General features: G+C 43.5%; 2 protein-coding genes across 10 annotated transcripts; one reads left to right on the top strand and one right to left on the bottom strand.

The window, feature by feature from the left end:
* On the bottom strand, positions 1-2,661 carry HARBI1 (harbinger transposase derived 1). The gene is made up of 3 exons (XM_032112469.1): positions 2,297-2,661; positions 1,373-2,102; positions 1-806 (listed from the first exon to the last, which is right to left on the bottom strand). The coding sequence occupies exons 2-3, from the start codon at positions 2,040-2,042 to the stop codon at positions 430-432; spliced, it is 1,047 nt and encodes a 348-aa protein (XP_031968360.1). The 5' UTR covers positions 2,043-2,102; positions 2,297-2,661; the 3' UTR covers positions 1-429.
* Positions 2,126-27,439, top strand: ATG13 (autophagy related 13). 9 transcript variants are annotated; one of them, XM_032112457.1, is made up of 19 exons: positions 2,776-3,051; positions 3,692-3,746; positions 8,491-8,572; positions 10,118-10,198; positions 10,832-10,951; positions 11,407-11,453; positions 12,020-12,160; positions 13,209-13,249; positions 13,788-13,884; positions 14,232-14,330; positions 15,074-15,164; positions 17,503-17,601; positions 18,758-18,868; positions 19,975-20,108; positions 21,272-21,389; positions 22,113-22,190; positions 22,495-22,611; positions 23,081-23,209; positions 24,415-27,439. In XM_032112457.1, exons 3-19 carry the CDS (start codon positions 8,504-8,506, stop codon positions 24,490-24,492), a joined length of 1,650 nt encoding a protein of 549 aa, XP_031968348.1. In that variant the 5' UTR covers positions 2,776-3,051; positions 3,692-3,746; positions 8,491-8,503; the 3' UTR covers positions 24,493-27,439. The 9 variants fall into 9 exon arrangements, with proteins under 9 accessions (XP_031968349.1, XP_031968348.1, XP_031968347.1 ...); XM_032112458.1 differs by lacking the exons at positions 2,776-3,051; positions 3,692-3,746 and adding an exon at positions 2,126-2,146; XM_032112456.1 differs by lacking the exon at positions 3,692-3,746.
* Positions 27,440-27,511: the final 72 nt, after the last annotated feature.

Consider the following 27,511-nt stretch of genomic DNA (forward strand, 5'->3'; position numbering starts at 1 on the left):
TTCATAGTAGACAGGAGCTCATGTGGAAGTTTAATTTGTGCAAAATACTGTTTAAAAATCAATCATAAGGGTTTTGAGTTACACAGTGGCATAGAATTGTTGCTTTGTAAAACAGTGCAAGGTTTACAGATTTTCCATCATTATAAAAGACAATTTCCCCAATTTTCCCACTGATGTGGCTGTAGTCATTGTTCTCTAAGTCATGTGAAAGGGGAGTCTCTAAGCATCACGACAGCAAAAATGTAGCAATTAAATTGAATCTCTGGAGAGATTGAGAGAAGTTCAGAAATTTGCCTAAAAGGAAGAGAGTAAATTTCTTCTTGTCTCACATCTGCTTAAGTCTTTCCAGGCTTAAAGAAGAGGAAGGGGCATATTTGCTCTGGATAACTTCCCAGATGAACTGTTAGAAGCCTTCTCTCTGTCACAACATTAGCTAAAATGAGTAAGTAGAAGTTCCTGACGAACACGACAGGCTTCCGAGTCCACTGATTCCATTTGCTCGTACTCTTCTTCCGGTTGTTCCACGTGTCCTGTGGCTGGTGAAGACCACACATCCAGTCCATGTTCCAGGGAGATGTTATGAAGCACGCAGCAGGCCAGAATGATGTGGCTGGACTTCTCTGGAGAATACTGCAGGGTGCCTTTGGACCCATCGAGGCAGCGGAACCGCGACCGAATGGTTCTGAACGTCCGCTCAATGACGTTGTGAGTGGCGGAATGGGCCATGTTGTAGCGGTACTCTGCAGGCGTCTCGGGGATGTGCAGAGGGGTCATCAACCACGTCCGGAGCAAGAAGGAGCTGTCACCTGTTAGCAGTGCAAAGGAGCAGGGCAGGTTACACACCTACAGTTAGCCACAGGTACCAGCTTGGTTTTCTGGTACAGCAGATACAGAGTAACTTCTCCGTCTGGCTAAAAGAGAAGGCACGAAAGAAGTAACTCTGGTTTACAAATGTGACAAAGTAAAGGCATTCAGTTTTAAACAAGAAAATTCTGGAAGATTTTCCACAGAAGAGTTTTAAGAGAATTAATCTTCTGCATAAAACAGGGGAAAACAGCTGGACTAGGACAGTACCGAGAATTTAAAATTGCATAATTCAGCAAGGAAAGGTGTAGGATACTGAAAGAAAGCTATTAACAGAATAAATGGAGATTAATACATACAATAATCAGATTGTATAAAACACATATTGGAAGTTACTGTTCTAAGCTTCCAAGATAAGGGTTGTCCAAACTGAATCATAGATCTCAAAGCAATTTGCAGGAAAGCAATTGAAAGTAAGCATATCACTTGTGCCCAGAGGTTCTCATTCAGTAAGGAGACAATATATAATACACTTTCTACTGAAAACAAGGATGAAAAATTGACTTACCAAGTAGCCAGCCATCTTTATGTAGTTCAGTTTCAAACTGGCTTGTGAGGGCTGCCTGCTCTAAAACCGTGCAGTCAGGCAGGCTGCCTGGCCAGTGCGTTTCAGCACTAAGGAGGACTCCTCTGGAATCACACACCATGAGGCAGTTCAGGGAATGAAGACCCTTTCGGTTCACATAGGACAGATCCTCAGCATTTGGAGCTTTGATTGCCACATGGGTGCAGTCAACCACGCCCAGCACTCCCGGCATTCCTGCTAGCCCATAAAAGTCATCCTTCAGGGTCTGTACAGTAGCTTCATCCTCAGGAAAGTGAATGAACTGTGAGGCTCTTTCCACCAGTGCCTCAGTTACATTGGCAACACACCGGCTCATCGAGGCTTGGCTAATGCCAATAGCATCCCCCATGCGAGTCTGGAAGGAGCCAGAGGTATAGAAACCCAACGCAGCAAGTATTTGCGTCTCTGGACTGATGGCCCTGGACCGCTGTGTAGGGCGTGACAGAGTGGCTCCCAGGAGATCCACCAGGTAGTAAATGAATTGTCGGGGAAAGCCGTACGTGGATACTAGATACTCATCCGTGACATCCTCCAGCTTGAAGCGATCCAAAGTCCTGTGTCCGCGGCCATAGAGCAAGAGGTCGCAGTCAAGAACCGCGATAGGTACGGCCATGGCTGACGGCCGGGGCGTTCCCTGGGCTCCTATCTGACAGGGCTTTCCTAGAGGCTTCACCTGCATAAAGGAAAGGAGAAGGATACTCAGAACAGTTATTACTGGTGAGCTTTTCGGACTCCGTTACCATTTTCCTTTTAGTCTGATCATCCAGCAAACCTTTCTACTTCCTTTTATCTGCTTTTAAATACACGGGCAGCCAGGTGGGCTCACCGCCGAGCCGACAACTCTGCCTGGCGCTGACAGGAACTTACCTCCCGTGGCGGAGAGGGAGCTGGAGCCGTCCCCAGTCACCGCCGCCGGGGCACGGCAGACACGAGCCGCGGGCAGCCCGGCGGGCGGTGCCCTTGCCGGGCGCCCCGGACCCCACGGGCCGCTCGACCCCCGCCGGACTTGTCCCAGCCCTTACCGACCCCGCGGCCGCTCCCTGGCGGTCCCCGCCGGCCGGGCCCCCCGCCGGCCGCGGTAGATTCGCCACAGGCAGGGGCTACCGGCGGGAGCGGCGCCGGGCGCTGCCCCGCTTTTCTCGGCCTCGGCGACCTCCTGCCCCGCCGGATCGCGGGCTCAGCGCGCCGCGGGCGGGCGGGGAGCGGCGACTGCGTGTGGAAACTGCCGCTGCGGACACTCAGGCACCTCCCTTCTTCCCTCCCTCCCTTCCTCCTTCCTTCCTTCCCCCCCCCCCGCCCGCAGCGGATGAAAACAAACAGCAGCGACGGCGATGGCGGCGGCGCGGCGCAGCCCGCGGTTCTGAGGGCAGCGGCAGCCCCGGCCCGGCCCCCGCCTCCGGCCGCGCACCCCCGCCGGCGCTGACACTCGCGGCGAGACCCCCGGGCCGGGAACGAGGAGGAGGAGGGGCGCCGGTCGGAGCCCCGGTGCGGCTTCGGGGCTTGGAGGCGGCGGGCTCTCCCCGTGCCCGGTTGGGGCGCGGAGGAGGCGCCGGGGCGCGGCGGCGGAGCGGGCCCCGCGCGGGATGAGCCGCCGCGCCGCCAGCACTGCCGGCTCCGCGCAGGTACCGCGGGCCCCGCAGGGAGGGCTGGGAGCTCCGCGAGCCTGCGGGAGGCCCTTCGAGGGGAGGGGGCCGCGACGTGGGCCTTAAGCCTTTGGCTGCGGCTTCGTGTCTCTGTTTTACTTTGCTTCGCTGCTCGCGGGGGTCGCTTCCCGACAGCCGCGCGTTGGCTGCGATTCGTTTTCCTAACGACTGGTGGCTGTCAGTAAAGCCTGGGAAAGATGTGGCCCGCTGTAATCTCAGCAAGTGGCCTTTTAAAATCAAAATGCTTCAGAGCCTGTTGGAAATAGTAGAACGTGAGACCCCACGCGCCATTGTGTAGTTTTCCTGTAACATGCGAGTTTGCGGTATACTGGGAAATAGAGGTTTACAGGTGGTCGTATCTTTCTTTCCTGTTGGAGCTGGGGCTCTTGGGGCACAGTCAGAGAGAGTCATTCCCGTGGATTCGGTGGGAGCAGAGACACCTTCCATATCAGTGAACAGGTAGACTCCTTGGACTAAGCCTACAAACTGCCTACTTACAAATCCCAAAAGCTGTGTGACTGGGCACATACCAAGGGGGAAAAACATGGCACATTACTGCCTTAGCTGAAAATTAGTTGGCTGTCCAAATAAAGTTTAGAGCATCTCCAAATTATTGCAGGAGTGGCCTGACCTGGAGGACCCCTCCCTCTCGTGGCAAGAAATAAATCTTTCAGGTGAGCCAGGCTGTATGTAGATGTCCAGAAGGATCATACAGGATCATTTTATTTTGCTTGAATGGTATTGTATAATCTTAAGATTTCTGAACATGTGTTCATACAAGAGTTGAGAGGTGGTGATTATGTTGGTGGTTATAGTACAGGGTGTGTAGAAGCAGATTCTGGTTTAGTCTGTATACTTTGGCTTGACAAACAGAGAGGATGGACCTTTGAACTGATACCAGTTTTAGACCTTAGAGAAGGACTGTAACTGCTGGTCAACAGGAATTACTTAATTTCGTTTCTAAGTCAGTGGAGCAGGCAGTGCTGGCTTTAGTAAGGTATTTACTAAGTTGCAGAGTCATTTATTGGTTGTAAAGTGAATCTGTTTCCTGATCCAGATGAAAAATTACCTCTCTATCAATCAAGACCTGAGCATTATAGTGAACTACAGAACCTTTGATTACATCAAAATGTTTATATTATGTAAAACAGTTTTTCTGCTAGAATTTAATCTTCTCTTTAAAAAAAAAATCCATAAACCTCAAAGAATGAGAGTGTCACACCTTAGAACTGTTTGCTACTTCTCCCCAGGTTTCTGACTAATCTACTAAGAAGGCAGAATGGAGATTAATTTTAAGTAATTGTAGGATACTGGCGTTTGACTTGTAGGCCCAGTCTTGAAACAGTGTTCCATATTTATGAAGATCTTTTTATAGTCGCTTATTAGTGTGCTCAAAATACCCGCTTGCAGTGAAGCTTCTTGGTCATTCAAGGGGGGATGTGTTCTAGGCACTCTTAAAAGCTTCAAAAACTTCCATGTGCTTCTTGTTTATTGCATGGTTCAGTGAGGCTTTTTTGAGCTTCTCATAGGACATCCTTGGGGACTGGATTTGGGTCCTGTATGAACAAGCTCTGGAAGAGTGGTATGGGCAAGGAGCACAGTCTGGGGGGCACAATCAGGTAACTGGGAACAAACATCTGGGATGAGTGATGTCCACAGCCCTCTCCTTACAGCTCTACCCGCTCTGGTTTTTTCCCTCTTGTCTTTTCAATTTCACTCTGGGATAAGAACCATGAGTAATTATTTTGCATTGATGAATGTCTGGTTGAAAGGAAAGAAAGATGACTTTAAGTTGTAGTAGCCATGGCTCAGAGAGAATGTAGGAGATGATGGAAGCAGCCTGTGTATGCTTTCCCCAGCAGCAGTAATAATGCCTGGTATGTGTTGGGTGCTTCTGCTCCTTTCCTGTTTATGTAGGTGTCAGATGTACTCGCTCAGTTCCCATGGACGGAACACGTACTGTAAAGCTGGTGATCCCAGGTGTTCCGTGCACCTGTTGTGTGCCACGTTACAGGTGTATGCCAGCAGCAGGGCTGCTCTCGGCTGGGAGCATGGCTTGGAGCACGGCGTGCTGGTCGCTGTGGTTCCTCTGGCCTCTGCTGAGGCATGAAGGGGAGGGCTCTTGCAGCTCCTTGCATCATGCAAACAGCGCCATCACCTTATGCTGATGTGTCCTTCTCCTCGCAGAAGGAGGGTATAAATAGCAGTAGAGCGTATAAGGCACAATGCTTAGATGTTAAACTGTTGGATAAAATCTGCCTCAACCTTGTGAGAAGGAATAAGGATTTAGTCAAGAGAGCCACACGTAGCAGTTCTCTTTTGAACATCCTGTTTCTGATGTTTCTATTCACAGTAAAGTGAAGACAAAGGCATATAAATAAAAGCAATAGTATAAAAATGGGTGTTGCAGGAAGAGGGAGACAAAGCAAAAAGCCCCATGGACAAGATGCTTGTTGCATCACATGCTGGTGAATATATTGGTTTACTTAAGGGATTACCTGGTTATGGGGAAATCAGTCATGTGTATTTTTCTAACCTAGACCAAAGATTATTTCCTTCTAGTTGTTATTCAGTGTAAAATGAGCCAGTGTTTTCCTTGAGTTAAGCGTAGGCCTGTGCAGTAGCACTTAACAAGGAGCCGTGCTGGCATCACAACCTACAAGACATGAGAAGTTGAGTGAGGTAGGGGGAACTAAGTTTAAACAATTTTCTTCCTGTTCAGGTCAGCTGTGACAGCTAACCTGTGAGTACTGAGGAATTTTTGTAAATAAAAAGTTTGCTGTAATTCTAGCTCCATCTTTATTCTTATCAAGACTGATTCTAAAGGTGAACACTGTTTTAAGCTTTAGAAGGTCTCAGGCAATCACCAGAGGCCCTCCCACAAAAATGAGGAGATGATCGTTGTCAGATGAGAGCCCTTAGACATTTCAGGAGCTGAGTTCCAAAGTCTCAGTTTCCCCATGAAATTACTTACTCCTTTCCAGGAAACCTTGCCTGATACTTTCTGCTCTACTTTGGGCTCTGGTGGGTCAACTGTTGCTGGCATTTGGAGCTTGAGAGGTAACAGCATGAATCTCCAAATGTTTCATGAATGTTACAGGTAGTTTGAGATCTTGCAGGAAGAATCCCAGTTCTGCTGCAGCAGGGCAGAACCATGAGGCTCTCGTTTTTTTAACCTTCTGGTAGCTGTTTCTCTCCTCTAGAGATATTTGGGTATCTGGTCATTAGAACTAATTCTTGTACTGCACATAAAACCATGCTGATGATCATCTTTACTTCCTCTCTTAACAGACCAGTGAGCCTAACACCTTCCATTAGTTCCCAAGTGTCTTGAAATAGTTGATATCAGAATTTTTTTCCAGCCTCAAAAGGCAAATGTGGGTGCTTCATTTGACAGCTCTCCCACAATATCAGCATATGTATTTCCTTGCATCTTTCTGCAGGGGTCACATTCCACTTTTCACATTAAAAACCAGTATGATTTTTTTAGTATTTAAACATTTAAATGTCAGCATTCTCTTCACTGAGAAAGATGTATTTTTTAATGCAGTATTTTATTGCCTATATCAGCCAGGTTTGTCAAAGATCTCAGATTTCCTCAACCCTTACAGTGCTTCACTTAATTAAGTCAAAAGAATAAAAACAAGTTGTTCTTGCCTAGAGTTTTGTTTGTTTGGAGGGGTTGTGGTTTTTTTGTAGTGGTACATATCTGTACTATAGGGTTATTTTTTTTTGAGTGCTGCATCAATTAACCATCTAGCACTTTAAATGCTGACTTCCTTTTGCACCCCCCACAGTGGAAAAGGTCTGTAATCTCAGTCTAGTGGAGGTAAATGCAGGGAAAGAAGGCATAACAGTTTTAATAAGGAGGTTAAAATATCCAAAGGATAATTTGATAATGCATCTGATGTTGAATCACTTGTGCTGTTAGCTCTCAATATAAATTACAATTTGAATGAGAGCAGTACAGCTCAAGGAGATGCAGTATGAATGTAGCCTAGGAATTTTCAACCATGTTACATGTCCAGCTTTCTTTTTATAGAGTCATTTAGAAAGCAGCACTGTTCTCTATAAAATGCTCTGTAAATTGCAGCACTCTTATCTCGCAGCCCTTTTTGATTGATGCTCCTAAAGCATTAGGCCTTTACTGTCACCAAGTGCAGTATTTTAACTAGAGCTACTGTGCATGTGCGTGGTCATTAAAGATTCTGTATTTTCCGTGTGAGCAGAGCTATCGGCCCTTTTGCCCTCCAAGCTTTAATTTGTATAACTAGCAGACCTTGCTGTAAGTTCAGTCTTTGCTTAACGATTGAACACTGAATAACACTGTGCACAGCAGCTGCTCGTGCTCCCTGACCTCAGCTTGCTGACATTCCTGTGAGGAGCAGCACGTTCCATAAATATGGGATGTTTGATGAGCTGCTTCAGGCTGATTAGCTGTCTCAAAACTGCAACAGGAGTTAAGAGTGAATTAATGCTTTGAAGGCTTACGAGCAAAAATTACAATGAATGCTGCTAATTAAGGTGTTCCTCCCCAATGGTCTCTGTATGATTATTAACTTACAGGTGAAGAAGCTGAGAGACAGAAGAATTGTGATTTATCCCAGGCCATGTGACATGGTGGCAGAAATAGGATTAGTGCCTTGCCCTGCCCTGCTTCAGACGCTATGCAAGTTCATTGTGTTCCTAGAAACAATTGTATTTTGAAAAACAAGGCAGTGTCAATGTCAAAGCTACATACTTATTATCAGAGCTTTCAAGAGAAGTGAACAGAGGATTTTGGTCTCTTTCTTGATAAAAATGTGTCTTTTCAGTTGGTTGTAGGTAAATTTGTAGCTGTACAGTTTTATTGCAAGTACTATTTGTTGAAAGTAAAGAAGCAGTGTAGCCTATTCCTGTAAGGGTTTATTGTACAGATTTCTGCTGAAATACCGCTGAAATACTTTCTAAGAATTTCAGGCTCAAGAAAACAATTTGGTTTGGTTTTGACCAGTGCTGCTAGCTGAAGATACATTATTTTTGTAGCAGAGACCTCCATGTCTGATGGTTAGCTTGGCATAGAATGCAGTCGGTGTGGTGTTGGGGTGTTCTGGGTTGGTTTTCTTTGTTGTTGTTTGTTTTGCTTTTTTGAATTAAGCTAGCAAAATTGTAGAACTTGTACTGAGTTTTAATTGTGAGCCCTCTTTGTTGTTTTAATTTTTTTTATCTTTGCTCTGACCAGATAAACTATCAATGCGCCTTCATACCTCACACTCACCTCCCAAAGGTTTTAACATGTTAGGATTTTGACAGGTAGAGGGCTTTGGTGCTTATAATTTCTTTTGAAGTGGCCTCTAATGGCAAAAATATTTTGAAATCTAAAAAAATCTTCAGAAAGCTGAAGGAAGACTTCATTCCCAGACCTGTGCTATATTTCAGATTGCCATATGCAATGGACACTGATCTCAGTTCCCAGGACAGGAAGGACCTGGACAAGTTCATCAAATTTTTTGCTTTAAAGGTAATTTTTCTCCTTCAGACAAATGCCTCTTCTTCCTTGTTTAAAATACCCCAAAAAACAAACAATGTTTTTGTTTGTTACTCTTGGTGTGGCTAGAGTAACAAGATTGGGGTTTGGGTTTGGTTTTTTGTTTGTTTGTTTGTTTTGTTTGTTTGTTTTGCTGAAGAACAGCAAATGATGTTTTGATTTGAATTTGATGTCAAATTTAGGAGATTCCTGAGAGCAACTAGAAAAACATCTTTTCCCCCTTTTTCTACCCTCAAATCCTCTTCCATCCTCCAGAAGCATCCTGCTTTAGAATCAGTTGTAGGCACTTCACACCTCTGTCAGCTTTGGGTTTCTAGCAGCATGTCTAGCCATCCAGCTGTTGGGTAGTTTATTCTGCTGGACTCCACTCTTTCAGCCTATCTAAATTTTTATCTTGCATCCAAAAGCAAGAATACCTGTTGAGGAAGATGAAACAGGAAAACCTTGGAAATATGATTGCCTGACAAAAGATTTTGGGAATATGAAAACTACAGGCAACATCGAAATGAAAGCCACTTTTGAAATACCAAGTCTTAGTTACTGAACAACTAGAAAACAATGGTATGGCCACTGAAGTAATCCCCTCTTGATGGAACAATACCCTCTGCTTGCAAACAGGTCCAAGGGTCAGAGCAGACCCTACTAGCTCAGCAGAAGGGGTCCAAAGAGTAGTTTTTAGAAGTTAAGATGTAACACTCTATGGTAATATAAGAACTCTTATAGGCTGTATGTAAATGCTATAGGATTTGTATCTTGTATTAGATTGGTTAGTGACAATTAGAATATTCAGTACAGAAGATGATTTATTGTATTGTAACCAGGACTTCAGACATTCTCTATTCCTCTCTTACACTTCTACTCTTACTTCCACTCTTGCTCTTACACCCTCTCTCTCTCTCTCACCTGCTTACTCTCTTGGGCCTGCTCAGAGCTGAGTCAGGCAGCTCTGAGCAGTGCCCCAATACCCACGCCCTTTACAATAAACCGACTGTGTCCCAAGACCTGCCTATAGAGATCTCTCCATCTGTCTCCGTCCCGACCGAACCCGCCCGTAACCTACAAATACCAGAATGTTCTTTTGAATTATGTTGATAGGTAATTATAAAATTTGTCCTTACTTGGTACATAGGTGCAAGTAGATACTCTGACAATGGCTTTGGTATAAATGTACAGATTCACTTGACTTTAGTTTAGTTGTCCAGGATTGGGATATTTTTGTCAATTTTTCTGAAATTTTTACTGAAAACTGCAAATCCTGATTGCAAAATTGACTTAGTCACTCAGTGTTGTTACACAGAAAGGTCAGCCTAAAATTATTTTCTCTCTGAAATACATTTGCCTGTTAAATGTAGTAATTTAAATTTATTAGACCTGAAAATCAGTGTAGCAAACTCTACTTCTCTACATTCTGGTCAGCCCTTTCATTTTTTTCACTTGGAGCTTGTGTAGCTCAGGCTCTGAACTGAGGGCTGTGCTGAGCCCAAAACATTATTGTGTATCCTTTTCTTTCTATTCCAGACAGTACAAGTAATTGTCCAGGCCCGACTTGGAGAGAAGATCTGTACCCGCTCATCATCCTCCCCAACAGGTTCTGACTGGGTAAAGTCATATTTTTTAAAGCAACTCCATAACTCTGTGTGTGTGCTGAGAACACCATGTGATTGTTACAGTCTTGTGCAGACAATAATAATTATTCATAGAATAGCGACTATATTTAGTTATGTTCATTGGTGATGTGCGGAGGGGGTTGGTGGTTGTTGTTCACATGCAACAAATCACGCAGGACTCTTACAGGCTGATGAGGGGAAAGAGAAATGATGCCTCTCAGCAACTCCTGCCAGCTAAGGCACATTTCTGAGATCTGCTTGGGGGTGGGGTGATGAGTTCTTTTCTGTCAGAAGTTTGCTACTCTGCAATTCAGGACTTTTTAGTAATGGGCTTTATTAAAATTGAAAAGACTCAAGATACTCTGTGGGTGAAGATAGGACTGAAGTGAGGGAAAAGGAGCATATTTTTTATAGCAGGATCAAGAAAAACATTTGAATTAGTAGCCAAGGGAATCTTTGTAAATATGAAAAGCCTGAACCCAGCTGGGAATTTTTTGTTTCATAACTATTTCAGTGGACACTGACCTAGTATGTTATATATGGGTCTGTGAGCCTGTCTGAAGTGCACCATCAGGCAGTGTTTCAAAGAAATTTTAAAAAATGGAACCATCTCTTTAATCTGCAGTTCAATTTGGCAATCAAAGATATACCAGAGGTTACTCATGAAGCAAAGAAAGCCCTGGCAGGACAGCTGCCCGCTGTTGGACGGTCTATGTGCGTGGAGATTTCTCTCAAAACCTCAGAGGTGAGAACTGAGTCAAAACAGATGCCCTTTTCTTTTATTTGTGGGTTTTTACTTGAATCTTAAGTCAACTACCAGAGCTCCTGCCCTTTAGTCCAGGACAATGTGAGAATATCTAAATTTTATTAAGTTAGGTGATATGCTAATGAAAAGCAATATATTGTTTAACAGAAGCAATTCACTGCAAACATCTGAGGCCAAACACACAAATGACACAGCAACAAAATTTAGTTTCTTAGACCATGGAAGAACTTAGGCGTTCTGAGGAAGGTATTCCCTCAGGTGATATAACTATGCAGAAAGACTTCCAGTGCACCTTTTTCTATCATTGCATCACAAGAAAGTGAGAGCCAGGAGACAAATCACTGAGAGGTGTGGCCATTCCTGATCACTAATGAGATTTGAAAAAGTCTGTGTTCTGAAACCAGCCTTTGTTTGTCATGTTTTCTCTGATCCAGGGGGACTCCATGGAGCTGGAAATTTGGTGTCTAGAAATGAATGAAAAGTAAGTGCATTCTTCGCACATTCTTTGTGTTTGTGGTTTTTAGCTGATGAAATGGGTACATGTGGTTAATCCATGGTGATCAATGAGCACACACTGGCTGTGTGGCCAGGGGCACTTCAGAGGGAACTCCCCTCTTTGTCTAGAGCAGCAGTCAAGCTGTTTAACACCAGTGTCAAGAAAGTAAACTAGTAATTTAATTCGTTCTTCATTCTTCCATTAGAACTCGGATGTTTCCTCAGATACAAGAACTCATATTCTCAGTAATGACAACTGGTTTTAGTATTGAAAAGATGTCTCTGTTTAGTAGAGGGCTGCATGGCATTTTTCAGCAACTTCTTCTACAGCAGGTGACTAGGTTGAAGCAGGACTCTTAGCTGGTTAGTCAGTACAGGTAGCCATGCTGGGGCTTTATTTATCATTCTGGCAATAAAATTAAACAGCTGATCCAAATTAGTTTTTATTCAGAATGAAATAAACAAAAGCAACTCCAAACTCAAACAAACAACCCAAACCCAGGCAACTTAGTTGTGAACAAAAGACTAATTTTTTTCCTTTGTGTTCTCTAGGTGTGACAAAGAAATCAAAGTTTCATACACTGTATACAACAGGCTGTCTCTACTGCTGAAGTCTTTGCTTGCTATAACCAGAGTAACTCCAGCCTACAGACTCTCAAGGAAACAAGGCCATGAATATGTAATATTGTACAGGTAAAGCAGAAGTTTCCCATTTGAAATGCAAACAGCAGAGACTCTAGACTTGCACAGTGTAGCTGCAAATGCAGTTTAAAAGGGATGAGTAATAATAAAATCAAATTATTTGGATAGCACTACTGCTGATCAGTGACAGAAGAAAACTTTGGTCTATGTATCACATTATAGCCTTCACTTGAGCCACTGAAAGAAAAGCTAAGCACAGGCTGTGAAGTGTTTGCCTACCATGTTAGGAAGAGTAAAAAAAAATTCAACATGCAATCCCTGGTTAAATTGCTTACTAGCATCCAGTTGTTTGGTGTCTGGCCTGTATTTGATAAATGCCTCTCTACATTGCACATGACTGTAATGTGTACTTCTGCAGCAGTGATTCAGACTCTCTCCTGTTACTCCATGCATCCTCAACTCCACTTCCTGTAGTTCTTGCAGTTTACTCATCCAAATACTGTGTTCAACTCTGTTTAGCCTGTGAGTCTGACTGGCTTGTGGTTCACAGTTATCTTCTAGACCCTGTTTTTGGCTGTGAGAAGAGTCTTCAACATGTTTGCATAGCTAATTTATATGATTGTAAATCTCAGGTTTGTTGTCATTTGCACAGCTGAGAACTCAAAAAGAAATTTCAGCCATTTTCTCATTTTTGCTTCAACTGCTGACTTGGCATGTACTTAAGAGCAGGTCTCATCACAGCACAGTTAATCTTTTATGTGGTGTGATGAGCATCAGTTTTTAGACTCAGACCTGTCTGTGAAGTTTATATCACTAAACATTTTTGCTCTGAACTATAGACTTAACCACAGAGGCTTAAAAAACTTTTGATTGGACTACCATTTTCTCTTCTTCCTTCTTTTTACATGATGTGTCTTTCTCTGAAGTAGCTCTAAGGATTTTTGAGATGGGCATTCCAGCCATTTCTTTTGGGCTTGTTTTCCTGAAGAGGAAAAGTAGTTCCAACCTTTCAAGTCACAAAATTAAATAAGGGATAAGGATATATATAGCATTATGTCCCAACTGGACCTAATAGCTTTTCTTTTTCCTTTTCCTTCAGGATATATTTTGGTGAAGTGCAACTGAGTGGCTTGGGAGAAGGTATGTTAGACAACACACAAACTAGAGCAGAACTGTGTTTCATTCTGACTAGCGTTTTGTTACTATTCCCAAGTACCATAAGGAAAAGTAGTTTGAGGCTTTTTATCTGGATCTGCCAGTGAAGCCTTGTGTCACAAGGTGACAAGTATAATGGTGGTACTTGGACAAAGTCTAGGGTGATTGCCATTTTGACTCTAGTGATCCAGAACTGAAATAAGAATATGGAATGATGTTGATAAGGGGCAGGACTGCAGATTATGATTTCCAGGAAATCATGATCTACTGAGGAACAAGAAGCACTTCAGAACAATATTTTAGACCAAGAAGCCAGGAGGCAACATCAGAAGGCTTGCAGGTGAAGCCTACCAGCAAGGCAACCCAATGCTGCTGCTTTGTTATGCCTTCTATGTGCATTTTTGGAGTTCAGATTGCAAGAGATAATGGAAACACTATAGAAATAAGATAATGTAACCTCAGAATAAAAAAGTATGGCACATAAATAATCAGTGAAACTGATAATTATTCCTTAACTTTACAGGTTTCCAGACAGTCCGTGTTGGCACAGTGGGTACCCCAGTGGGCACCATCACTTTGTCTTGTGCCTACAGAATCAATCTTGCTTTCATGTCAACCAGGTGAGAAAATGTGATCATGCCAGAAGCTGTTTTACAATAATTTACTGTTAAACCCCTCATATTCTGAGCCCCCAAATCTTTCCCTTCTGCTTATCCTTTCCTGCTGAGATTCTCTTTCATGAAGAACGCTCTCTCTCACGCTTCAGTCTTGCAGCAAGGGGAGTATTTGGGTAGCCCTGAGCCAGGCTCTAGAACTCCAAACTGTTGATGCATGCCTGGAGTCACAGGACTAAATTGTAAAGATGCTCTGGTCCCATTAATAGTCACAAGGGTTTTCTGTGAGGGCACCATGAATTGGGAAGAGTAGAGAGAAAAAGCCAATAACACCATTGCTTGTTGCCTTGCAGGCAGTTTGAGAGGACCCCTCCTATCATGGGGATTATAATTGATCATTTTGTGGACCGTCCCTATCCCAGCTCTTCACCCATGCATCCCTGCAATTACAGGTGAGGAAGTACTGAGTTGAAGTCATGGACCATGGTCAAGGCATCAATTATGCCCAAATACAGAGCCTTTTCCACTATTTGTTGACAGCATGGGAAGGGACACTGGAGAATTAGTATCAGTCACATTGACATAGTTGAGCATGTGATGAAGGGTGACGTTTTTCTCATCACATTGAGAAGACTGAGTGTAGCAAGCCTCAGTATTTTCCCAAATTCTTCACAGAAGCACTTGGACGCAAAGGATGTTTAATCCTGGTTGCCTTCAGGAATTTGCAAGTGTAATGGTTAATCCTAATGCAGAACTATGTGTCCAGATACATGCATCCCTGGATCCCTGGATATTTCCACTGGGGGAAGATCAGTTTTAATTTCTCTTTGGAGAGGAGAGGTTTGTCTTTGCTAAAATGAATGTGAGGGCATTCACATTGGGACCAGTGGTGTTGTTTGACAATGGTTGTGTAAACACCAAAGCCAGTAGCAGTAGCTGGTATAACAAAAGCATTAGTTAGAAACACCTCTGTTATTTTAGGTGGGGTAGAAGACAAACACCTGAGGAAAACGGACATTTTCCCACATTGTTTTCCTCAATTCTGCCAAGTAGATGAGAGCCCTTCATAATTCTCCTTTCAACTACACCCAAATACTCTCAACCTCCCTGCAGTGTTTGTCCCAGTGTGTTTTACTATTTGTTTGTTTTAAGGAATATTTCCACTTAGAAAACTTGTCTTTTCTTGCTGCTTTAGAGCTGGTGAGGACAATGGTGTAGTATACCCCTCAGTAGAAGATTCCCAAGAAGTGTGTACCACATCTTTTTCCACCTCTCCTCCATCTCAGGTAAGAGAAACCAGGCTCTTTTTACTTCTAGACAGAACAATTGCTGTAAGAACAGTTTCATATTCCTACATCAGTCATTGTGCAAACTGAAAGCCTCCTGCTGCTAATTAAAATTTAATGTGTGGGTTATTTATGTTGTTACACTCTTGAGTAAAATCTATTGAAATTGGATACTAATTTCAACAAAATTCCAAGGGACTAGAAAGACTGAATTACTGAGAATGATTTAAAGAGCCTGCTCCTGGACTTGGCTGAGGTGTGCTTGAAGAGGATAGCAGGGTACTTACACATTTACACACCAATACTGCAAGAGGAGGAATTCAAGACATTGATGCCAGGCAGCCTAAGTAGGAGTAACAGATTGACACTGAGAAAGAAACACTGAAATACCAGGAAAATGCTGGAGGAAGACAGAAAAAAGACAAAAGCTGTATTTCTTGGAGCGTCTAAAGTTAGTTGGGGCAGCAGAAATAAGTATTGGCAAAAAAATTGCAAATTTCACTTAAGTTTCAATTTTAAAATAAATAGATAATGGTTTCCTTTTGAATATGAAAACCCAGAAACTCCCAAGTTCTTTTACTGTCTTATATATCTGACTCCACAGTTCTGTATTTTGAAGACTTGGCCAGAGTTGCAGTTGTCCTATTGCTTTAAATATTCAGGATTGCCCTACCTTGTCCAGCCAAGCAGATGGCTCTACTGACCTTTAAAGACAATCTAAAGACCCTAAATTTCTTTTAATGTCAATGTGAAACATAGAATGAAGTATAATTGAAGAATGAAAGAATGCTGTTCCAAACTGAAAGAATTTGCTATGGGTCTTTCTGCTGCTTCAGAGGAATTAATATGCCTGGTTTAGCAGAATGTATTCGGCTTTATGAATGAGCTTCTATTAGGAAGCATTTTTGTGCCAAAGTGATTTCAGGTGACAAGGCATCAGGCAATGTTGAACTAATTAGCTAGCACTCACGGTAAGTCTGATGGAATAAAGCTTTTCTTATTCTGCAATACACAGTTCAGGAAATGAGTTTGTGGCTGAGTTGTGTCCTGTGTTTTCCTAAAGTGGGGTAAATACAGAAGATTTCATAAGGAAATTTCCACTGGCTTGCTTGTGCCAGTGTTACTTAACAGTAGTAGTGTATGTAACTACATTGAAGTTGACATTTCCCTAGGGGTCATGAAGATTTACTGTCATTCAGGGGGAAAAGCTTTATGAAACCACTTGAACCTTGAGGATTCACATTAAGTATGAGCCTTGCTTTCTGCTTTTCTGTGGCTCATAGTTGCCATATGCTGTGTCCTTATTTCTAAAGCAACTGCCAGTCTTTGTTACCACAGTTAGAATCATAAGGCTGCCTTGGCCGAGTGGACTTTAAAGTAAATTAAAAGGAAAAAAAGAAGTCAATTTTGTTTCTCCAGCTTTCTATATGTCCTGTCTAGCTTAATGACTAGGAAAATACTAGGAATTGTGTGATTTTTGTGGGCAGATTGTGTGAATATCTACCTGCCTTCTCAGTAAAAGTGAGGCCTAACCTGTGTGATACAAGGAAATAGTTGTTACCTTCTCTGTGAGCTTGCATGTCTGTGTATGTGTTTTGTGAAGCAGCCCAAAATTCAGGAGACTCTGGCCATGAGTAGTACCCAGAAATGAAGCTGAAACTTTCCTCAAAGGAAAACCATTGGTAGGATAACTACTGGGAGGAGGTATGGGACTGAACCAGGTTTGGATTGCCCTTTTTGCATTAGCACCCTTTATGTGATTTTTACTTCTGGAGTTTTGCTCCTGTTGATGGAGTTCTCACTTCACATCAGTGTTTGAATTGCACCGTAGTCTGGGTCCCCTTTATTCTAAGGGTGCAGCACAGACCTGCCAAGATAGGATTCCTCAGAAAGCTGGAAGATAAGGAGTATGGATGGATGGAGAGTGTTGAAATACAAGTCATTTGTAAATTTTAAAAAAGAAAGTACTTGACTTCTTCTGGCAACTGCTCAGCCTTCTCCTTGCTAATTGGCTGGTACCAATTATAATTAACTGTGGAACAGAGTCTCTGGCAGTTACTTTCTGTCAGGGTTCACTGGACTCTAAAATATTACCTGTGCTCAGTGGTTCGCTCAGATTGGAAAACAGTCAATTCTTTACAAAATGAATGTGCTTCTGGCAATACTGAGACTTCTGCTCTCTGTGTAGGTGTGGCTGCTGCAGCCAAAACCTCTTCACTAGCATTCAGTTCATCCAACTCTTCATAATTCTTCTCTGAAGTCCTTCTCTCTTTCTTTCTCTCTCCCCCCTTACTCTCTCTTTTCCTTGTTTCCTCTGTTTGTCTGTGTCTGTGCACAGTGTGTTTTTACTGTCACAAAGGCACATTTTCAGACCCCTCCTCCTGTGGTGACGGACACCTTGAAGGTCCCAGTGATGGGACTAGCCTTTTCACATCAAGTGAGTTGCCAACAGAATATGCTCTACATGGCCAGAGTATGAGTTCTGGCATGATAAAACAAATACAGGAAAGTACAAATTTGACAGTGTGGAGTGTTTGTTGTGCATGGGAAAGACTGGTGGACCCACAATGAGCCAGGCACTTTGCTGAGCCTGGCTTCTTTAAATGCCTTTGCAGATGAAGGGCTCCTAAAGACAGGACAAACACCCCTAAAAACACAACAGCTGCCAAGGATTGTTAGTGAAAGACACAAGTAGTAAGGCACAATTCTGAGTGTTTTCTGTTGACAGCCAATATCCCTAGAACCTGTACAGTCATTAGAGCTCCACTAAGCTTAACTCACTTCATGTGAATGAAAGTGCTGTTCCTCATTTTGATCCCTGTAAAGGACGTCAGCTTTGGTGCTGCTGGAGCTCACACTAAGCTCTGGAAGAAGTGTTCCTCTTGAGGTCAGGCAAGTCAGAACAGGAAAGTTTTATCTCACCTGACTGGGTAGATTTCTGCCTGGGATCTGTAAGGAATTTCTCCTGGATTTCACTGATTCCAACACTTAATTCCTAAAGCAATGTCACAAGGGTTAGCTTCCCAGTTCTCTTTACCTTGCACATTTATGGGACCCTGTATTCTTTCACTGAAGCTATTTGAACAGGTCTGGAAGATCAGCTGTTTTAATTTGCAGTGGGAGTAGGTTCAAACAGTTGATAATGTAGTTGTTTTCAGATAAAAAAATATTAAATATTAGCTCCTTAGTAAGTTCATTATGGCATTCATGCATCTGGCCAGCGTCAACCCACTACACCAGTATTTGAAACAGGCCTAGAGAGCAGAGCTTCCCTGTGACTGGATGTCAGTCACACCTTGCACAGCCTCCCCCACCTTGTGTAGGAAGCCAATCTTGTTTTCCTGTCAAGGCTCAGACTTAGTCCCCTGGGCTACTGTCAAGTAGTCCTTGTAGCGGTAAGATTGTTTTAGAGCAATAACCTACATTACTGATTCCAGTGAAAATCTAGCATCCTTCTGCCAGCCTGAAGTGCTATGCCTCTGACTTCTCCTGGTCCTTCTTCAGTGACTGGTGATTATTCAGGCTGTGGGGCATTCCCCTTCCCTTTCCTCTCTCCTCTCCCTTTGCCCTTGTTTTTTTCTCTTCTTTCTTAGCTTTCCAGCTCTCGTCTTTCCTATCAGCCTGCTGCCCTGGGAGTTGGATCAGCTGACATGGGGTGTCCTGTACTCTTTGCTGGTGGCTTGAATGCTGCACACCCTCACCAGGTACTTGTAGAGAGTAGAACCAGCGTGGCTGGTATTGCAGCCATTTGTGTCACTTGTACCCCCGAGAGAGGCATTGAAACTAGTGCATGCATTGGTATCTTGTCTGTCAGAATGGAAAGAATGTAAGGTAAATACAGAGAAAGCACAACTTCCACAGGAGCTGGGAATTGGCTCCTCAGCATCCCTGACTTTATTGGGATGGGGGTCATGTGGAAAAACTACACCAAGAGAGCAGGCACCACACCTGTTTGCCTGCATCAGCTTGTCACTGATTCCAAACTTTGCCTGTCTTACAGAGCTGCTGCCCCTGTAGCTGTCCAAGCACAGTTCTGTAGGCTAGACATAGGATACACTGACAGTTCATATTGACATAGTTATATATGGGTTCATCAGACAAATAAGCAAAGTTGACAGAAGTCTTTTTCTGCCTGTGATGTTGGTGTTACACCAGTTTTGCTGACATGATGTTAATAGAATATAATAATTTCAGTTGGAACGGTCCTACAGTGAGCATCTAATTCAACTGCCTGACCAGTTCAGGGCTGGCCAAGTTAAAGGCTGGTATTAAAGGCATTGTCCAAATGCCTCTTAAAAACTGACAGCTTGGGGCATTGGCCACCTCTCTAGAAAGCTTGTGCTGGTGTTTGACCGCTCCCTCTGCCAAGAAATGCTTTGAAATGTCCAGTCTAAGCGTCCCCTGGTGCAGCTTCACGCATCCTATCACTGGATCCCAGGGAGAAGAGATCAGCACCTCCCATCTCCACTTCCCCTTCTCAGGAAGCTGTAGGGAGCCAGAGGGTTGTAGCAAGAGGATAAAAGTTTTTTTCCTCCATTCCTCCCCATGAAGCAGAGGACCTACAGCCAGAGAACTCTGCAGTGTAAAACAGGCCTGGAGAGGAATAGAGTAGAAAGGGAACAGAAAATGAGTTTGTATTGTGATTATCCACTTCCACATGACATCTCTCTCAGCCTTACAGGGCCTAGAGCCCAGTCATATGCCAAAACCCCCACAATTTATGCCCAGTATGATGGAATCTGCTTTGTATTGCACTGTGGTGTTGTTTTGATTTTGAGATCTCTAACTCAGCTGTTCCTCTCTATCTCAGTTGATTGGTCCAGGCAAAGAAGGCGGAGTTCCCCCAGTTCCTAGCCAGCCAGCACATGGCACTCAAGCTGACCAAGAGAGGATGTGCACCCCACTGGATGGAGTCCATTACTCAGCAGCTACTCCTTCTAGTAGGTAGGTTGGGTTTAGATGATCCACCACTTTTGCTAACCCATTTATAAGCCTATTAAGATAAAACTTTTTATTTCCCCTTTTTATCTATTGTCTTTCCATCCATCAAAGCAACTTGCAGCTTTCTGTGATTGGGGCTTTTTCAGCCTTTCTCCAAACAGTGATCTTGCCCATCTATTTAAACCTGCTAGTCCATGCAATATCCTCCTGTTATGTCAACTTCATTATAAATTTTATAATTTTTTTCAATCTTTCTGCTGGTTTTGCTGATTGTAAAACAAGATAAAGTAAGTTCACAAATGAGTCTTAAATTCTCCAGAGACTTAATGTGCATTGTTACCAAAGCCAGTTGTAGTTATCATAAATCTGTTCACCATTTTAGTAAGAAACTTTAGGCATAAAATTACTTAAAAGGAAACAACGCAACATCAAACTGTCCTAAACCAACTCCCTCTCAGCTAGTTAAATCCTTCTGGTTTTTTGATCACTGTATTTATTTCTTGAGAAATCTGTCTTGGGGTCACATAGTTGTAAGTTGTAGAGATCTTGCTCTGGGGAATCCAAAACTCATTTGCACTAGCACTTTCCTGGGTATACTATATTAAGTAATCCTCTTTCCAAGAGACTAAACCAATTTTTGTTTTAAAGTTCTGAGTACCTGTGGTAGGAAAAAAACCAAAACAAACAGGTCATGGAAGTACCTAATGGCCATGGAGTGAATTAATCATACTGGGAGTGGCTTTCGTGATGTACCAGATTGCTGCCTTTATAAACTGAGTGACAGATACAATTGTGGTTCTTGCCCTCACCTCCTGAGAGATCTGTGACTGCTCTGTTACTGAAAAAAACAGTAGTGATGAACAGGAATTGCTGTGAACACACACAAGTTAAAAGTCCTCCCAGAAGAAAAGCCTATTTCGGTTGGCAGCAACTTTGCATTCAACTAAATAGGTTTTGTCCAGCTTTAAACAAAAATCTGATTCCACAAGTGTCCACTCCTTTTGTGCTCCCGTCTGAGGAGGAAGGTATGGTACAAGGACAAATTTTTGTTGTCCTTCTTCCAGTACTAGGATTAAGCCAAGAACAATGAAGGAGTCTCATACAGAATGTTATTTATCTACGCTGTTTGTGTCACGAGGCACTAATTATGTATTTTCCTCCCCCAGTGAGGACACAGAAACAGTATCCAACAGCAGCGAAGGAAAGTGTGGCTCCCCCCATGATCTTTTGGAGACCATCTTCATCCGGAAGGTGGGAGCTTTTGTCAACAAACCCATTAACCAGGTAACGAGCAGTAGATCTTCTCAGAGGGCACCATAATACCTTTCTTTTCCCATCTGTTCATACATAGAGGAGCAAAAAGCACCCCAACACCAGGGCAACCTCAGAGACTGAGAGGGCATATTTCTGCCTGCTGCATTTCCCTACAAGGTTTTGCCAAGGCTTGTTTTTCATAAAATCCTTTTGGGATGTGATAGCCATTGAATTTGCTTCACTTTGCCAACACCCTATTTGAGACTAGAAGACTTGATACTCCACTTGGATCTCACAATGATCTGCCACTACCACAGGTCCATAAACTAGGAAAGCTGGTAGCAAGCCTCCCTTCCTTGAAGGAACATGCAGTAGACCAGTTCATCACTAGAAGCAAGTGTTTAAGTTCAGCTAGGGCAGCTTAGAGATCTACCCAGTTCCTAGGGCTGCAGTTCTAGGCCTTTTGGATGAAGGAAGGAGAATTGTTTCAATTTGTAGCAGTTCATTAATCCTTGGCTATATTACACAAGATACGTATAGAAGCAATCCCACCTCAAGGTATGTATGTGCATTAGGTCAACTGAGTATCATCTCTGGATTTCATGCCTTCTAAATGAGGTTGTCAGCCTCCTGCCTAACTGCTGACATGATTTTGGGCCATTTTTAGCTGGCCTGACAAAGACGTTCAATATCCTTTTCTGTGCCAGGTAAGCAGAGCGTCTTAGTGAAATTCTGTTTGCTAAATCTCCTCAGGTGACCATGGCCAACTTAGACATTCCTTTTGCCATGTTTGCTCCCAAGAATGTTGAGCTGGAAGATAACGACCCCATGGTAAGACTCTTCCAGAGGTATATGTGCCTTCTCAGCATCCCTTACGCAAACATCCATGCTGTTCTCTGCCTTGAATACACTTTAGTTTTGGAGAAAATAACTAGTTATTCAGATTTGTTTGATTTCAAGAAGTCTCCTGTGTTGAATCTTGAGCTCTCTAGACATGCAAATAACAGCATGTGTTTGCTGCCCCTGCTCTAGTTAATGTTTATTGTCCAACCTCCTAACTGCCCCTACACTGCCAAAGTACACAGACAGACATGATTGTAAGATCAGTACTCACCGTCTTTGATTTCTTGGGCAGGTCAATCCTCCTGAATCCCCAGAAACTGAATCTCCTCTACAAGGCAGCTTACACTCGGAGGGCTCCAGTGGCAGCAGCACAGGGAACACCCATGATGACTTTGTTATGATCGACTTTGTAAGTGCCCTCATCAGAGCTCTTACACAATACCTGCACCTTAGGTGGGCTTCACATGCTGGTGCGATGGCAGAATGATGTCAGAGTAGTTTTCAGTTGGAGTGGAAAAGACACATCATTCACAGTACCACACTAGGGCTTGACAGTCCCAGAACTGCAGACTCTGGTACCGGGAATCAACAACTACAAATTAAATACCATTTCCCTTCTCTACCAATATCTGGGCTTGGCATCTTCTCCCTTAACACCTAAAGGAGCCAGATTCCAAAGAAATGTTCTCTTTCAGTTGCTCAAGTGATATTGTGATATCAAGTGATACTGGCTGTTCTTCAGTTATCTAATATGCATTATTGCAGCAACAGTTGTAATGCCAAGATGTTTACTGATAGCAGCAAATTACTTTACCCGAGATTATAACAAAAGGGAAGCCAATGTCTCTGGGAATTAACAGCAGTATCTTTGATTGCAGAAACCAGCATTTTCAAAAGATGACATTCTTCCAATGGACCTGGGGACATTTTACCGTGAGTTTCAGAATCCCCCTCAACTCAGCAGCCTCTCGATTGACATTGGAGCACAGTCCATGGCAGAGGATTTGGTATGGAACCCTGAAATTTCTGTTTGTGGGAATCATATGTACTTTATAATGTTCTCCCTATTCCTAGTTTGAAAAAAGTATCTTCATAGAATTTTAGAATAGTTTGGGTTTGAAGGAACCTTTAGAGGTCATCTAGTCCAACTCCTCTGCAATGAGCAGGGACATCTTCAACTAAATCAGGTTGCTTAGAGCCCCATCCAACCTGGCCTTGAGTATTTCCGTGGATGGGACATTCACCACCTCTCTGTTACAGTTTTTCACCAGCTTCATAAAAAAAATTCTTCGTTTTATCTAGTCTGAATCTACCCTCTTTTAATTTAAAACTGTTGCCTCTTGTCCTATCACAACAGGCTCTGCTAAAACGTCTATTCCCATCTTTCTTAAAGATCTCCTTTTAATACTGAAAATCCACTATAAGGTCTCCTCAGAGCCTTCTCATCTCCAGGTTGAATGACCCCAAGTCTCTCAGCCTTGTCTTCACAGGAGAGGTGCTCCAGCCCTCAAATCATTTTTGTGGCGCTCCCCTGGACCCACTGTAACAGGCCCCATGTCTTTCCTATACCTCTCAGAAGAGAGACTCTGCCCAAAGGGGGCCCATCACTAATATATTCCAGATAAATGCAGATTTGTTCATGGCCCACCTGAGCCTCTGAAACCGGTGTGTTTGTCCTGAAGCTGAAGGCTGCTGCAGCATGCTTGCTCTAGTTGTCATTGAAAGCCCCCAAACTAATCCTACCTCTGGGGTGTCACACTTGGTAGCAAACCAGGCCTGACCTTGCAGCCTGAGCAGAGCTGGAGTTCTGGTGTGGCTGGTGAAAGTCATGCCTGTGTGAGTGCTCTATTAGGCTCTCTGGCATTGTGCCATATGTGGAGAAAAATGAAAACCAGTCTGAGAGCAATTGACTTAATGAAGGCAGTGACATGAGTGGGTTACTGTGCTGCGGCTGGTGGAGATTGCACAAGGTCAGGCCCCAGTGCACCTGCTGTTCCTGCAGAACAAACAGACTCTGGGCAGAGTGCCCTTCTCAGGGTCACTTGCTGGATGCTGCCAGAGGGCTTCTGGTTTTGTGCATGTAGAAAGGAGAGCCCAGAGCACTGGAGAGGGATTGCATGACTCAGAAACAGATTTTTTTCCTAGTGTGTTTAAAATTTCCTTCTGTCTGCTGTGAATGAAGCCTGATCTGCACCTTTCCTTACCCTTCCAGGACTCATTACCAGAGAAGCTGGCAGTCCACGAGAAAAACGTCAAAGAATTTGATGCTTTCGTGGAAACCTTGCAGTGAAGCTGTTTCCTAGTTCTGCTGCAGCAATTCTTCCTCCTCAAGGCATCCTGGAGATGACAACAAATATTTCTATTGCCCCTGCTCTGCCTTTTGTTCACACTGACTAGTTCCTTCCATCAAGTGAGCTTTCTTTGCTCTCTTCAACAACAGACACGGCTCATCTGCTGATTTTCCTCAACTTTTCCACCACATAGTTCTGGACCGCTTTTCCTGCTCCAAGTCACTTTTAAGACTTCAGTAGGGATGCAGGAAGTCAAACTCCAGTGTATGGAAACTTATTTTCTCCTCAGTCTGTGTTCTGTATGGAGGGGCTTTGTGAAAAGTTGCCATATAGTTTCCTCCAAGGGTCCTACTGTGTAAGTTCCCTAGGTAGAGCTTCTTGCTAGCAGATTTTTTCCTACAGTCTCTGATCCTGTTAGAGCATAGAAAGCTTTGGCTTATTTCCAGGGTCTGTGAGTTCAGCAAATTCGACAGTTTGAAGTCCAGGACATCCATTCCACAGAACTGGGCATTTCATCCTGACTTCAGAGTGCATGCTTGAAGCCCAGGGAGAGATGTCAGCTTTGGGACCTGCATAATCCAAGTTACCTTTGTTTTCCTGCTTTTAAGGAACTGGGTTTCTACATAGTCATTTTGTGCAATGTTAGCCACCTCTGTTAGGTGGCTGATAAGCAGGAGTGAAACTATAGCGATGCTTTCCACATTTCCTTCCCAAGTGCACTGACACTCGGCCATGCTGAGTTCAGCAGTGTTGACTGTTGGCAAGCCTGCACGTAGGAGCTGTGACAATGCTGAGTTCATAGTCTCTGCTTCTGAAACACAACTGTAAATACTAGGAATCCTATTTCTTTAGGGTTATGTAACTAGGAGTCTTAGTCCAAGATTTTTTCCTCTAATCCTTGCAAGCCTTCCTGCTTTATGGTTAATAGATGATCTTAAGAATTAAAAAATATTTATTGCTTTTAAAGAAACCTATATTTAAAAGATGTTCTGTTTTCATGTAGTACTGCGGGTCATTCTGTCCTGATCACTGCAGAGAGCAAGTGTGCCACGGAACCCTGGCCAGTGAGACTGGTCTCTCTTTGCAGGAAAATATCCAAGATATTTATTTTCTAAGACAGACTTGATTAATATTATACTCTGTTGTGGGGACAGTGTGTCTATTACATCCAGTCAGGGCTCATTGGAATGGATGGAATGAAATGCACACATCAGTGGAATGGAGTGGCAGGGACTTGGTAAAAAGCTGTTTTCTGATAGGCATGGATAGATTTGTAGCGTTCTTTGGCCATTCAGAAGGCAGCTTCTTTAAAGAAGCACACTTTTTTGGGAAGCTTATGGTACTTTTTAATCAGCTGACTTTTGAGTAGTTGAAATTTTATTTTTGTAATCATCCAGCCATCGACAGTGTGACTGGCTGGCAGTGCTCTGTGGGTGATTTGGCTGTTGCATGTCTTCTGCCTCATGGAAGGATGGGAAGACAAACAGTGACACTAAACAGAAACTTAGATAAAGTGGGTTTTCTTGTGGTTCTCTCTCCTCCTCCCATCTGTAACTAGAGTGAGCAACTGCAAGACCCCTTACTGTCCAAAACCACATTTTTTCCCCCTTTCTTTCAAGTGGTGTTGCTGGAGTACCAAGAAACCATCTTCATTTCCTCAGAATGGCTGAGTAACCACCCAAGTTAATGCAATGTAGCAGCTTCTTCAGCTTAGCTGCACTCATAGTTGAAAGAGATTGCCTGCAGCTGATGGCAGAACCCCAGCTCTACTCTGGAACACTATTTCTGTGCCACTGCTGCAAGGAGCCAAATTCAGAACAGAGCTTACTGTAAGGTCAGAGCAATGCAGTGCTTTGAACTTGACCAGGATTTTTTTGAGCAGTGTGTTTGGTGGGAGGCCTTGTAAACTCTAGGTAAGAGCTTTACTGAAGGAAAGTTACCCACCAGAACCTTTTTATTTTACTCAACCAATTCAACTTTTTAGCAACCTCACAAGGAAATTGCTTTGTCTGTGCAAAGTAAGATGCACAAACACTTAAGAAAGCTTCCAAGATGAATCAGTTTATAAGAGGGCCTTAGTTACATGGGCTGTAACAAATATTTGATCCCCAGCCAACAGCCACCTTGTTTCACAGGTGGAAAGGGTCGCAGAAGGGTGCAGGATCACAAGGAGTTAATGGATCAGCTGCCTCTCACCTGTGCTCAGGCAGTCAGTCGGTCTGCCGCCTTCTAGGAAGTAGGTCATAGCCAGGTGGTTGTCACCTTTAGTCTCTAAAGTGATACAATCTGGGCTTCAGAGTAGCAGAGATGAGGCAAAGTGCTGGTTCACACATATGAATGGAGAACAGTCAAGGTTAAACTTCATCTAGCCAGCACTCCTGCTGTGCTCTTCTGCTGACAAGCTGTGCAGCTGGCAGGGAGCACTGCCATTCTCGTTAGTCCCACCCAGGTCAGTGCTTGGACGTGTGCTCTTTTATTGATGGAGTTCCTAACGTGGCTACAGCTCTCACAACTCATAAGGCAGAATGTCACTGTGGCACGTTTTTTTCTACTTCAAAAGGCTGGAAAATTGCCTATATAAGCTGCTAGTGTTGAGCTGGATGGCCATAGCAATAAGAGATTCTCCAGGGCTGAGTCACCTGCCTCTTCTCTGGACATTCCTCGGTTTCAACACACAGTTGCTACATCTAGGCTCTGAGTTCCCTGACCACTGCCCAAATGCTCTGCTTCAGTAAAGATCTAGCTGCTGCTGTGGCCTGCCACAGATTGTGTTATGAAGGCTGTTTATTTTAGCAGCTCTCTGCTCAGCTCAATATTAAGGACAGTGTGTATGTAGCTGCTGATTTACAGATACTTTGGGTGGAGGGGAAGGCTCCTCAAGTGTGTTGTTTTGGAAAGTCTCCAGTGTACTTCAAAGAATTTCCAATAAAACTTTTATGTAAGCAACACTCTCTGCTTTTCTCTGTGTGTACCAGCAGGTCTGGGACAGCCCCAGACTCATGCTTGTTTTCCTCCAGG

The sequence above is a fragment of the Corvus moneduloides genome, chromosome 6 (genome assembly GCF_009650955.1).
Source record: "Corvus moneduloides isolate bCorMon1 chromosome 6, bCorMon1.pri, whole genome shotgun sequence".
NCBI lineage: Eukaryota > Metazoa > Chordata > Aves > Passeriformes > Corvidae > Corvus > Corvus moneduloides.